The following is a 13033-nucleotide window of genomic DNA, read 5'->3' on the forward strand; positions in this document are numbered from 1 at the left end:
TCCTTTTGTGGTTCTCATGGCCCTTGCCGGCCATCTCCTGGTGACTCCCTACTTCTCTCTCACCTTCACAGGCATCTCCCATCGTCACCTGTCTGACCACTTGTCAGAACTCGTGGAGCAGACCCTGAGTGACTTGGAGCAGTCCAAGTGCATCAGCATTGAAGACGAGATGGATGTGGCACCCCTGAACCTGGGCATGATTGCTGCTTACTATTACATCAACTACACCACCATTGGTGAGGGGCCGGCAGGGGCTGGTGTCTGGGGAGCCCAGGCTAAAGGAGTCTCATGAGGGGCTTGCAGCCCAGTGGGTGAGAGGGCACAGGGCTTCTAGCACCCTGTGTGTTCATTAGAGGGATGTATCGTGGGGTAGTACAGGGGTAGGGTAGCCCAGGCAGTTAACTCTCCTCCCTGCTCCTTTTCTGCCTGCTTCTGACTCCTCCCCTTTCTTCTTATCTTTGGCTGTCAGAACTCTTCAGCATGTCCCTGAATGCCAAGACCAAGGTGCGAGGGCTTATCGAGATCATCTCCAATGCGGCAGAGTATGAGAACATTCCCATCCGGCACCATGAAGATAACCTTCTGCGACAGGTGAGGAGAACATCGTGGATTCAGGACCACATCTTTAGAGTTGAAACTTAGCCTGTGTGCCCGGAGCATGCGGTGTTTCTGCCACCACAGGAAGACCCCAACATATCACTCACACTTCTCTGTTTTTAAGGGTTGTGAGCTTGCGGCAGCGGGTGGTACTTTGGGCCTGAGAGCTGTTCTTGGGGAGGGTCACTTGTCTATTACCAGCTCTTTATTTTTCTTCCACTCTCCACAGTTGGCTCAGAAGGTCCCCCACAAGCTGAATAACCCTAAGTTCAATGACCCACACGTCAAGACCAACCTGCTTCTGCAAGCTCACCTGTCCCGCATGCAGCTGAGTGCTGAGCTGCAGTCAGATACAGAGGAAATTCTCAGCAAGGTATGGTGTGGGTGCAGGTGTGGGTATGGAGTGGAGGGGCTGGTGGTGGCCTGTGAAGTAGCAGTTCCAACCTTTCCTTCTCTTGCACTCCTATCCTGGTTCAGGCAATTAGGCTCATTCAGGCCTGTGTGGATGTCCTCTCCAGCAATGGGTGGCTTAGCCCTGCTTTGGCAGCTATGGAACTGGCCCAGATGGTAACCCAAGCCATGTGGTCCAAGGACTCCTACCTGAAACAGCTGCCACACTTCACTTCAGAGCATATTAAACGTTGCACAGACAAGGTGAGTTGGGTCTGGACCTGGATGGTTGGATGGCTGAGCCAGGTGTCCTGGGATTTGGGGGGGTTGTGTTTGGGGAAGGGTGAGTCAGAGCAGGGGGAGTTCTAATTTCTCTGAGAGTGTTACATATTGAGATGCTAGAGAGTCTGACAGTTGTACAGTTGTGGGCTGTGTTCTTTCTGAAGCTGTGTATGGATGCTCTGATGGTATAGGAAGTAAGATTAGCAGCTGTCGAGCCAAATTCCATTTGCTGTTACTCTGTGTTCTCCTTCCCTCACCTCTGAATACCCCTGCAGGGAGTGGAGAGTGTTTTTGACATCATGGAGATGGAAGATGAAGAGCGAAATGCACTGCTTCAGCTGTCTGACAGCCAGATCGCTGATGTGGCCCGCTTCTGCAACCGCTACCCTAATATTGAGCTTTCTTACGAAGTGGTGGATAAGGACAGCATCCGCAGGTGAGCCAGGGCTGGCTGGGTGCCCTGCCCCAGGGTCCCTGCCGGGCACACAGTGAGAGGGCCATCCCACCACACTACCTCGGTGCTGATGCGCTCCCCCCTCTTATCCCCTACAGTGGTGGGCCGGTTGTGGTGCTGGTACAGCTGGAGCGGGAAGAGGAGGTCACAGGCCCTGTGATCGCACCTCTTTTTCCACAGGTAGGTCCTAGGAGCTGGACAGAAAGAAAAACCGGATGGAAAACTTCCTGAAATTTCCTTCTAGAAGATAGTTTGACAGAGCTAGCTAATTTATTTTATTTATTGATTTAGTTTTTAATTTTTATTTTACTTAAGGGTTTTATTTATTTATTCACGAGAGACACACAGAGAGAGGCAGAGACACAGGCAGAGGGAGAAGCAAGGTCCATGCAGAGAGCCTGATGTGGGACTCGATCCTGGGTCTCCAGGATCAGGCCCTGGGCTGAATGCTGGCACTAAACCACTGAGCCACCTGGGGATCCCTAGCTAGCTAATTGAAACTAAATTGTCAAAAGGCATCTCAAAAATAAACAAACAAAACAAAACAAAAAACCACAAAAGCCATCTCAAATGAACTCCATGTTTAAGTACCAGGATGAAGTTTCTTTTGGAAGACTTATCCGTCCACTAGATCCAGAGTTCAAGGTTACATTGTCACTTCGGGAGGGAAATTTAGAGTAATGACAAGACACAAGGCTGAGAATTTAATCTTGGGGCTATTGGTGGTTATTTATTTATTTATTTATTTTTTTGCTTTAAAACAATTTAGAGGGCAGCTCCGGTGGTGCAATGGTTTAGCGCTGCCTGCAGCCCAGGGTGTGATCCTGGAGACCCGGAATCGAGTCCCACATCGGGCTTCCTGCGTGGAGCCTGCTTCTCCCTCTGCCTGTGTCTCTGCCTCTCACTTCGCTCTCTCTGAATGAATAAATAAATAAATCTTTAAAAAAAAAAAGAAAGTCAGGAAGTTTTTTAAAAAAATAAAAAAATAAAACAATTTAGGAAAAAAAATAAAATAAAACAATTTAGGTGAGTGGTCATTGTGAAAAACACCAGTTACACAGTATTGTCAACCCCTATAAATGTTAAGATGAATTTGTCTTTTTTTAAAGATTTTTATAATTTATTTGAGAGAGCACCAGTGGTGTGGGGAGGGAGAGGGTGCCACCCTGCTGAGTAGGAAGCCCAATGTGGGGCTTGATCCCAGGACCCCAGGATCATGACCTGAGCAGAAGGCAAGGACTTAACTGAGCCACCCAGGCGCCTCATGAATTTAGGGTTTTTTTTTTTTTTTAGATTTTATTTACTTATTCATGAGAAACAGAGAGAGAGAGAGAGAGGCAGAGACATAGGCAGAAGGAGCAGCAGGCTCCATGCAGAGAGCCTGATGCGGGAATCGATCCCGGAACTCCGGGATCATGCCCTGATTTAAAGGCAGATGCTCAACTGCTGAGCCACCTAAGCATCCCATGAATTTGTCTTTAAATGGTTCCAAGATAGTTGGGCTTTTCTATGTGGTGGATCTTCTCCTTTCTCACTACCACTTAATTCCATTTCCAGTTACTTAGTACTTTATGACCAGAAAGAAAATCTGATCTTTATATGAGAATAATTGAGGACTGAAAGCAGAAACCAGAAGCATTGTAATGTTTAATTTCACAAACTAGTGGTTTAAAAAATTCTGGGGAAAGAGTTCATTAAACTGGAACACCTGGACTTTCTGACCAGGGTGGCCAGTGCAAAGGCTTTTTTTTTTTTTTATTTTATTTATGATAGTCACACAGAGAGAGAGAGAGGCAGAGACACAGGCAGAGGGAGAAGCAGGCTCCATGCACTGGGAGCCTGATGTGGGATTTGATCCTGGGTCTCCAGGATCGCGCCCTGGGCCAAAGGCAGGCGCTAAACCGCTGCGCCACCCAGGGACCCCCTGCAAAGGCTTTTGATAGAGGCATGGCCTGCTTTGGATCCTCTTTGTTGGCAGGCTCATATCCACGTTAACATGTTTTACTTACCTGGCACATGTGCTTTTTGCTTAAAACAGTCTCTGAGGGACTCAGCTGCCAGACCCTAGACTATATCTCTAATAGTGGTATCTTGGACTCGTCGGCAAGCACAAATAGGAGAAGGTGTTTCGAAATAAATAAGGAGGGACACCTGGGTGGCTCAGTGGTTGAGCAGCTGCCTTTGGCTCAGGACTTGATCCCACAGTACCGGAGGGAGCCTGCCTCTCTCGGTGTCTCTCATGTCTTTCATTTTTTAAAAAACGAAATAAATAAGGAAATGAGCCTAGATCAACAATAAGTTCATTAACTTAAAAACTGAGTTCATTTGACATAGCTTTTTGACAGTTTCAAAATCTACTGAATTGTCTTTCAGTAGGAAATTTTATTTCATTTTTGGGAAGAGGTTTTTTTTTTTGATATATATTTATTTTTTTTTATTTATTCATATAGACACACACAGAGAGAGGCAGAGACACAGGCAGAGGGAGAAGCAGGCTCCATGCATGGAGCCTGACGTGGGACTCAATCCTAGTTCTGCAGGATCATGCCCTGGGCTGAAGGCAGCGCTAAACCACTGAGCCACCGGGGCTGCCCAAGAGTTACTTATTTTAGAGCTTGTGTACAAATGGGAGAAGGGGCAGAGGGAGAGAATCTCAAACAGACTCCTTGCTGAGTGAGGCGCCCAGTGGACACAGGTCTCAATCCCGGGGCCCTGGGATCATGACCTGAGCTGAAATCAAGAGGTGGCTGTTAAATGGACTAAGCCACCCAGCCACCCCCAAGAGGAAATTTCCTATGGCTTTCTGTATGGTTTTTTGTTTTCCTACTTTTATAACCATTTCCATGGTCTCAGGTCCATCAAGTTTTACATGCTGAAATTCATGGCTTTTGTTCATTGCAGAAACGTGAAGAGGGCTGGTGGGTAGTGATTGGCGATGCCAAGTCCAATAGCCTCATATCGATCAAGAGGCTGACCCTGCAGCAGAAGGCCAAGGTGAGTGAGTGCAGGCCCTAGCATTTCTTCTGATACTGGGTCAGGGTGAGAATTCTCCCCATGTGTCCATGCTCACCCTGATTTCTGCCTGCTTTCTCTAGGTGAAGCTTGACTTTGTAGCCCCAGCCACTGGTGCCCACAACTACACTCTGTATTTCATGAGTGATGCTTACATGGGCTGTGACCAGGAATACAAATTCAGCGTGGATGTGAAGGAAGCAGAGACAGACAGTGACTCAGACTGAGTCCAGAGCACATACTCTTACAAAGAGGAGAGTCGCCTCTGAATTAGGAGCATGTACTGTTTTGTGGAGACCAGGTCCTTTGGCATGAGGTCCAGCCAGTCAGTGCAGTGCTGTCCCAGCCCCTCCTGCTCCTCTGCCCTCTTACTACCTTGCCATCCAGATGTTGGATCCTTTGCTCGCTGGTCCCCTGTAGCTGTCAATCATCGACTATGTACAGCATTTTTAGGCTTGTTCTATGTAGTTCCTTTTGTTAGATCTTCTAATAAAATAACCTGGAAAAACCATTCGTCTTTGTAATGTTCCCAAATTAAAGTTTCTTTCCTCTACCTAAGGCCCTTGACTAAAAACATTTGTTTTTTTTTAGCCATTGAACTTGATTATCATGAATACTTCTAGAGGTTGGGCTGCTCTTTGGTTGGGCTCTCACCTGCAGCCTTTCCAGTCAGCGTGTAGGAAGGAGCAAGGTTAGACAGCTGTCAGATGCTTGCCCTTTTCTCCCACCCCTGCTGTTACCCAGATCTCAGCACTGCTGTAGGAACTAACACTGAACTTGAGTCTCCCAAGATCTGCAGTGTCCCCTCCAGTAAGGGGATTAAAATGCACCAGCTGGGTATGGCTCAGTCTTAGTAAACCAATTCTCTGATCTAGACCTACAAAATTTCCTCTTCAGATTCTTGCCTTCTGTTGTTTAGGAATAACTGTGCATAAAACTGGAAGATAATTTTCAAGCATGGTTTCTGTAGGTCAGCAGTTTTCCAGTACTAGGATCTTAGGACCCCTTCTATGCCACAAAAAACTAACCGCAGAGATATTTTATCATCTTGGTTATGTCTTTTTTTTTTAAAGATTTTACTTATTTATTCATGAGAGACACAGAGAGGCAGAGACACAGACAGAAGGAAAAGCAGGCTCCACACAGGGAGCCCTATGTGGGACTTGTTCCCGTGTCTCCAGGATTAGGCCCTGGGCTGAAGGTGGCACTAAACTGCTGAGCCACCCGGGGTTCCCCATCTTGGTTATGTCTATTGATGTTTACTCTATTAAGGATTAAAATTAAAACAAAAGAATGCACTTAAAAATAACATGAAAAATACCTTCTAAAACAAATCCAGGGGGAAAACTGACTGCATTTTACAAATCTCATTAGACCATGTCTGCTCTAATGGAAGTTTGAAATTATCTATTTATCAATTTCTGCCAAAGGAGTCCATTTACTTCTAATTGGCTCAGTTTATTTCCTTCTGTACAGATTTTGAAATTTTTAATTTTTTTCCATTGATTACCATAATATTTCTCATCTCATATCCTGTTTATGTAGTGATTTAGATAAGTTCTTATATTAAATAATGTGTTCTTGGAATAACCCAGTTAGGTCATGAGGTATCCCTATGTATTTTGGAATTAGTTGTTAATATTTATTTGAGTTGCTAATATTTTAAGATGGCATTTGTGTTTATGACTGAGATGGCCTCTAAAAATTTGCTGACACTATCTTTAGGCATTTAGATCATGTTAAGATAGCTTTGGAATAAATTATGTATGCCAGCTTAAAAAAAAAAAAAAAAGGAAGACATTCTCGGGCAACCTGGGTGGCTCAGCGGTTTAAGCACCTGCCTTCCGCCCAGGGTGTGATCCTGGGGTCCCGGGATCGAGTCCCATGTTAGGCTCCCTGCATGGAGCCTGCTTCTCCCTCTGCCTGTGTCTCTGCCTCTCAAGAATAAATAAATAAAATCTTAAAAAAAAAAAAAAAAGACATTCTCATAGCTGTAATTTTGCACATTATATGTTGAAGTGAAATGAAGTAAAACTGTATTTATACAGATACGAAGTCAGAAAAGGGTTTTTAAAGCCTTTTCAGATGATTAGCTATTTCATATTACACTACTAGTGGTAAGTTTTATAAAGGCAATGTGGAATCTGAAACTATCAAATAAGCTTGCTGTACTCTTGTGTTAAAACACTGGTCTTAGGGTACCTGGGTGGTGCAGGCACTTAAACATCTGACTTGATTTCAGAAGTTCAGGGCATGACCTCAAGGTTGTGACAGAGCCCCATTTTGGGCTCTGCTTGGTGTGGAGTCTGTTTGAGGGATCCCTGGGTGGCGCAGCGGTTTGGCGCCTGCCTTTGGCCCAGGGCACGATCCTGGAGACCTGGGATCAAATCCCACGTCAGGCTCCCGGTGCGTGGAGCCTGCTTCTCCCTCTGCCTGTGTCTCTGCCTCTCTCTCTCTCTCTGTATGACTATCGTAAATAAAAAAAATAATAATAAAAAAAAGAAAGTCTCTCCCTCTCCCCCCTCCCACTTGTGCTGTCTCTCTAATAAATCTTAAAAAAAAAAAAAAAACCCTGTCTTATTCCTTTTTGAAGATTTTATTTGAGAAATAGAGTGCATGACCAGGGGGAGGGACAAGAGAGGGAGAAGCAGACTCTTTGCTGAATAAGGAGCCTGACACAACCAACCGAGCCACCCAGGAGCCCCCCACTTTATTTTTTAAGATTTTATTTATTTTTGGTCTTACACTTTTGACTGAATCTCTTCACCATGAATGATCTTGTAATATGCATTAGTCATTTTCCAAATGTTGGTTCACTGATTTAGGCAGATCTTCTAAATAATATATCATACAGATCACATCTGTTAATACCACCAATCTCATCAGAAGAGTCTAAGTGTTAGGAAGATGTCAAGCTCATGGTGGCAATACAAGTTTTCAAAAATTCTAATTTTTGCTTGAGGGCATTTTTTCATTGGTAACACCACCAGTTTGCCTTGAAGCAAAAGGCTCACTCCATCTATTCCTGAAAAAACCATCTGCCAATTAGCCAAGCCTAAGTAACAGAATTTGCCAGTTTTTTCACATAAAAAAAGGGCCATGAAGACAGTTCAGCATGCAGTTGTACTACACATCTGCTTTTCGTCAAGACAGCCTTAATTCAGTGTATGGCAGAGGGCCTTATCCTGCTTCCAACTTCGGCAGGTGAGCTGTGTTCTCAGGAGTCAAGATTTAACACAATTTTTAATTGTTCTATGCGGGACAACCCTAACCAAAGTTGCCACTGTTTTTACTGTGAGGGCCAAGCAGCGAAGACTATGAGCACTAGTATGGGGTGTCACTGCTTTGATTCCTGCCACAGCTGACTGCTCAGGTCCCCTGACAGGCTCTCAAGACTACACTCTGAGAGCCACTGCACTGGACATGGCCTCAGCAGTCTTTTCAAAACCTAAGGTCATGATTTCTGTGGTATATAAAATCAGGTGACGACTGTAGCTCTGGGGATAGTCTTCAAGTCAAAACCCATTTGGAAGGGACTTTCAGAAGACAACTTGAGAGACTGAAAAACTGATTAAGGAGTGATTCTCTACCTTTTAAATTATCATGCCCCTAATGAGTCTTACTAGACATCTTTTTTCTATTCGCCTAGACCACAGATGTTAATATTGGTGGTCCATTAGAGAGCCGCAAATTATGGTCTCTAAGATTTTTTTTGCTCCCCGACCTGAGAACCAATTTTCAGCCCCACTGAGAATGTATGGCCTATAGCCAATAGTAACTCCCTCTTAGGGTTCCTATCCTTCCCATTTATCTTTCAGCATTTCCAGTTGCCACTACAGCATAATGGCACAGAAGATACATGAGAGTTCCTAAGGGAAAGGAGAAACATTCTAAACCAGCCTACATTAAAAAAATTTCCTTCAATACTGACTGAATGTCTTAAATATAAGGATTTACCCAGAAATCAGGAAGGCAGGACCTATTTCAGAAAAGGACTCACCATGGAATTCTTTTAAGTTGGGAATATCTTTATAAAATAGGATTTGGGACTCAGATGACCTATTTCTATAAAGCTTCCAATTTCTGAAAAGCTTAAGATGTATCCCCTGTACATAAAGATATGGTGACTATAAATACTATATTCACCACCACCCCTGCAAAATTTAACACTGTGCTCTCAAGAAAGCAAAATCTGTGGTATAACCACAACACACTGATGTTCCATAGCTCTTTACCATGGGCCCCATGTCAAAGGAGGGGAAGAGTGAGTGGTTCTGTGGCTCTGCACTTCTACCCAAGTCTGAATGGAAGAGAGCCAGGTTAAACAAAGGTCAAGGATGCTCCTCCAGGTCCTCTTGGAGCTGGGAAAGTCTTATGACATTTTCTGGGGAATCATAATTCTGTCCAAAGTCAAGTGGCTCAGATGCCTTCTGGTCGCTGATACTTCCAGAAGGCCACCTCCCCGTCATCACTGCAGGAGGCCAGGAGCCCCTGCTCCTTGGGGTTCCAGGCCACACAGTTGACATCCTGGGAATGGGCCTGAGGCAAGTGGGCTGTCAGGGAGAAGGTGGGCTGCTGTGGATCTGAGCTGGGATCCTCCTCAAACACACGGATGGCATCATCCCCACAAGCTGTAGCCAGGGCCCCTGTCAGCTGACACCTGGGAGGAACATGTGCATTGGTGAGTATGCAGGTGGCTCCTCCCTCTCCAATCTGGCAAATCAGGCAGAAGAGATTAGTTCTACAGTCCTTGGGCAGCTCTTCCCAACCTTCAGGCCTCAGCCACAAGTCTATTAGTGAAGAGCTTCCCTAACTAACATAGCCACAAACACCATCCCCTAATTCTTCAAGTGCTGCCACCTAGTTTCCCCAGTCAACCCAAAAAACTCTATGATTCTGAACTGCACTTTTCTTACATAGCATAAGCAGCTTCTCTTATCATAAGTTATTCTTAACCATTTCTTTAAACAGTAACAGGTTGTTGAATTTTGCCATACTTAAGGTCACTTGTCATTCCCAAACATTTGCTAATATAAAGCTTAGGTGCATATCAACTATTTTTATGGTTTGGATTATTTCCTATGGATAGATTCCTAGTGCCAGAATTGCCCTCTGACCACTCCTTTATGAATGGCACAGCTTCTCTAGACTCCATAAGGGTAGAGTCAGGGTTACCAACCCATAAAAATCCCAACCATGAACCCAATTTCTACAATAACTTTGGATGTACGAGACTGTGTGACATCCCCCCCTCCCCCCAACACAAGGCTGATGCTGCCGTCACAGCCTGTGATCTTAAAGTAGGTACAGACCCGGTTCTGTAAGTCTGTTCCCTGCTCCTGGGACCCTCAGGCTGGCCAGCCCTAGGCCAGCATGGTACACAGTCTGCCTAATCTGAAGAAATGAAGGGGGCTGCTCTCTGTTTCCATGCATTCCTAAAGGTGGTAGGAGCACAGGGTTTTGTCTTCTCTAAAATCTCTCCAAACAGGTGGGTGTGGGGATGGAGGTCTTACCAAGCAACGTCATAAATGGTCCTGGAGTGGAAGCCCGACAAAGTGCAGATACATTTCCAGCTGGGGTCAGAGCCGCTGCATGCCACCCCTGTACAACAGACTTCTCTGAGCCGAAGACAGGTCTGTGTCCGGGGGACCTCAGGGGAGGAGCTGCTAATCTGCCCTCCCTCACCCCCATCTTCAGTCATGAGTCCTCATCCTTACTGATCTGCCTTACATACTGTGGTCAGACAGGGATTTTTACAGCAGAATTCTAAGGAAAGGTCCTGTTCCTTAACAACTTTGCAGCCGACTATGTCTGACTAGTTAGCCTGCCTTTTAAGGCCACCAACCAGCCCACCCAGCCACCTGACCCACCTTATTACTCCCAAATCCTTTATACTCTATGCTCCAACTAAAGGGATCCCTTTAGTTGATTATGATTATTATGATTCCTGGCATAAATCTAGGCTTTTGCACCTTCAATGCCTTTGCTCATGCTGGTCTGTTTCAACCCAGAATTATCTTCTTGTGTTAAAATCCTATACACACTTTCAAGTTCAGATGGAATGGCTCCTTTTCCACACAGCCATCCTTGATTCCGCCAGCACTCGCTTGGGAGCCCTCTCGTGGCACATCTCTCTTACTACTCCAGTTTGCTGTGATTTATCTCTAGGTCTTAGACCCTTAGTACACTGTAAACCTCATGAGAGAGGAGTCTCCTTTAGGTCTCGGACTGGCCACTCACCTTGCTCGTTGTCTGGTAGATACTGGCGCCAGATACGCACAGTACGGTCATCACTGCAAGATGCCAAGCGCTGGCCACTGGGGTCAAAGGCCAAGCTCCACACAGTGGATTCATGGCCTTCAAGGGTGGCACAACATACCCAATCATCCTCTTCCTCCCGGTAGAGCTTTACTGTGTCGTCATAGCTGGCAGAGGCTAACAGCTGGGGGAAGGAAGGGAACACAGCACTTGTCTATAGGGCTCAGGAAGTGCCTATAGTACCAGTGCCTCTCCCAGCTAGGACAGTCCCAGAGATCTGTCTCTATAAAGGGATTAATAACGTTTTTTCATCACAGACAGAGATCCCCATAGAAGCCAGGTTGAGGCTGAAGAGCAGAGAAAGGCTGGGTACAACTCTCCACACCAAAGTTCCTTCCCACTAAGATAACTTCACCCCACTCTTACCTCCTGGCTTGGGTGCCAAACCACATGCTTGACATCCTGCGTGTGAGAGTTGAGGACGCTGACACATTCATACTCATCTTCTTCATCAACTACGGGAAAGAAAAAGAAAGGAGCCCACGAGCTGACCTCGTCAGGGACACAGAGGGGGATGGCTGTTTACTGGCTCCCAACTCCATCGAGATGGATTTAGACTCACCTTCCCAGACCCACACACTCTTATCTCGGCTGCAGGTGGCAAGAAGGTTGCCAGAAGGGGCCCAGGCCACTGACTTGACCTCATTTTCATGGCCCTCTAGAGTAGTTACACACTGTGAAAAGAGAAGAGGAACAAGAATCAAGCAACTAAGATCTCCGGTGTTCTTTGCATGGGTACAGCCCAGCTAGCCCAGGTTGGCTCAGGTTCCTGAACCAGCCCTGGGGAGCAAAAAGGCAACAATCCTGCTCCCATCCACCCTGGTTACCTCAAAGTCATCCTGGTTCTTTTTCCAAATGCAAGTGGTAGCATCGAAACTGGCAGAGGCCAGGTAATTGCCACACGGAGACCAGGCCACCTTCCGCACGGTGCGCTGGTGGCCTTCGGAAAGGACAGATTTGCAGATCCAGCTGTCACCTAAGAGCAAAGGACAGGCCAAGCTCTGGAGCTGGGTGCACAAGAAGGTAGAGAAGCACTATCAATCCGATGGGCAATGGGGGGATTATCTGGTCGGTGCATTTAAAAGCTTGCTTTCGGAAAGCTGTAACTACTACTTCCTCCACCTCCCCTGCAGGCATCCTTCTAAAACAACCCGAGGAGTCACCTACCTTATTTTAAACTGTCAATGGCTCCCAAATGCCCTCAGGATAAAATTTAAACTTCACATTGGGTCACAAATTACTCTGCAGATTACATTCCCACCACCCTTCTCTCCTTTTCCGGCCTCAGCAACTATCATAACTTCCTCAACAGTTCTGGCCTACTGACGTTTTTGCTTCCTCTACTCGCCAACTCCTTCACCCACAAAGTCTCTCCTAGAGTGAGTAACGTCTAACTCAAGGCAGCTTCTCACTTAGCCCCCTGGCCTGTAACCTCATTCAGGGTGGGCTTGTCCCAAAGGCCGCGTACTCCCCGAGCCCAGCACCCACAGCCGCGCACACGCGCACGCTGAGCCCCGGCAGCAGGGGTGGTGCAGCCAGACTGGGCCTGACCTTCGGTGCCCCAGATGCGGACTCTACGGTCACCACCGCACGACGCCAGCAGGGTTCCCGTGGGGTTCCAGGCCAAGAACCAGCACCGGGAGTCCGGGTGCGCCGGGACGCGGCCTAGCAGCACCAGCGAGTCCTTCATGGCGGCCCCCAGCAGGATGTGGAGGAGGTGGACAGAGGCGACCGCGCCGACGGCGAGTCCGGCAGTGCAAAGCTCCGCGACGCCCGCTCAGGCCTCGGACGGCCTTCAGCCTCCGCCGATTTCCGCCCGAGGGCCCGGGTCTTCCTGGGAACTGAAGTGCCCGCGGCTGCGACCGTGCTGCCCTCTGGGAGTTGTAGTCAATTTGCCAACCCACCCTCCACCCCGCCGGCAGCCAGTACCGTGAGACAGCCTCGCCGGGAATAGGCGGCGCGCCCAGGCTGTGACGCGCG

The 13033-nt window shown here is 47.0% G+C and overlaps 2 protein-coding genes across 2 annotated transcripts in view; one reads left to right on the top strand and one right to left on the bottom strand.

The window, feature by feature from the left end:
• Positions 1-5246, top strand: part of SNRNP200 (small nuclear ribonucleoprotein U5 subunit 200) — a 32230-nt gene extending 26984 nt beyond the window's left edge. Inside the window, exons 38-45 of the mRNA XM_055326967.1 lie at positions 72-236; positions 470-591; positions 827-970; positions 1075-1251; positions 1545-1705; positions 1822-1903; positions 4625-4717; positions 4819-5246. Of these exons, the coding sequence (XP_055182942.1) occupies positions 72-236; positions 470-591; positions 827-970; positions 1075-1251; positions 1545-1705; positions 1822-1903; positions 4625-4717; positions 4819-4962 (1088 nt within the window). The 3' untranslated portion in view covers positions 4963-5246. The remainder of the gene's footprint in view (positions 1-71; positions 237-469; positions 592-826; positions 971-1074; positions 1252-1544; positions 1706-1821; positions 1904-4624; positions 4718-4818) is intronic.
• Positions 5247-8742: 3496 nt separating this feature from the next.
• On the bottom strand, positions 8743-12965 carry CIAO1 (cytosolic iron-sulfur assembly component 1). The gene is made up of 7 exons (XM_055326968.1): positions 12605-12965; positions 11881-12029; positions 11616-11727; positions 11420-11508; positions 10976-11177; positions 10249-10336; positions 8743-9395 (listed from the first exon to the last, which is right to left on the bottom strand). Exons 1-7 carry the CDS (start codon positions 12741-12743, stop codon positions 9155-9157), a joined length of 1020 nt encoding a protein of 339 aa, XP_055182943.1. The 5' UTR covers positions 12744-12965; the 3' UTR covers positions 8743-9154.
• Positions 12966-13033: the final 68 nt, after the last annotated feature.

This window comes from Nyctereutes procyonoides, unplaced genomic scaffold, assembly GCF_905146905.1.
Source record: "Nyctereutes procyonoides isolate TBG_1078 unplaced genomic scaffold, NYPRO_anot_genome, whole genome shotgun sequence".
NCBI lineage: Eukaryota > Metazoa > Chordata > Mammalia > Carnivora > Canidae > Nyctereutes > Nyctereutes procyonoides.

Excerpts from the sequence above, each read along its gene's own strand:
- CIAO1 (XM_055326968.1), bottom strand. The coding sequence starts at position 12,743 with ATGAAGGACTCGCTGGTGCTGCTAGGCCGCGTCCCGGCGCACCCGGAC. Across the intron at positions 12,030-12,604 it reads CCGCATCTGGGGCACCGAAG|GTGACAGCTGGATCTGCAAA; the intron begins GTCAGGCCCAGT and ends CTTTGCTCTTAG. Across the intron at positions 9,396-10,248 it reads ACCATTTATGACGTTGCTTG|GTGTCAGCTGACAGGGGCCC; the intron begins GTAAGACCTCCA and ends TGTTCCTCCCAG.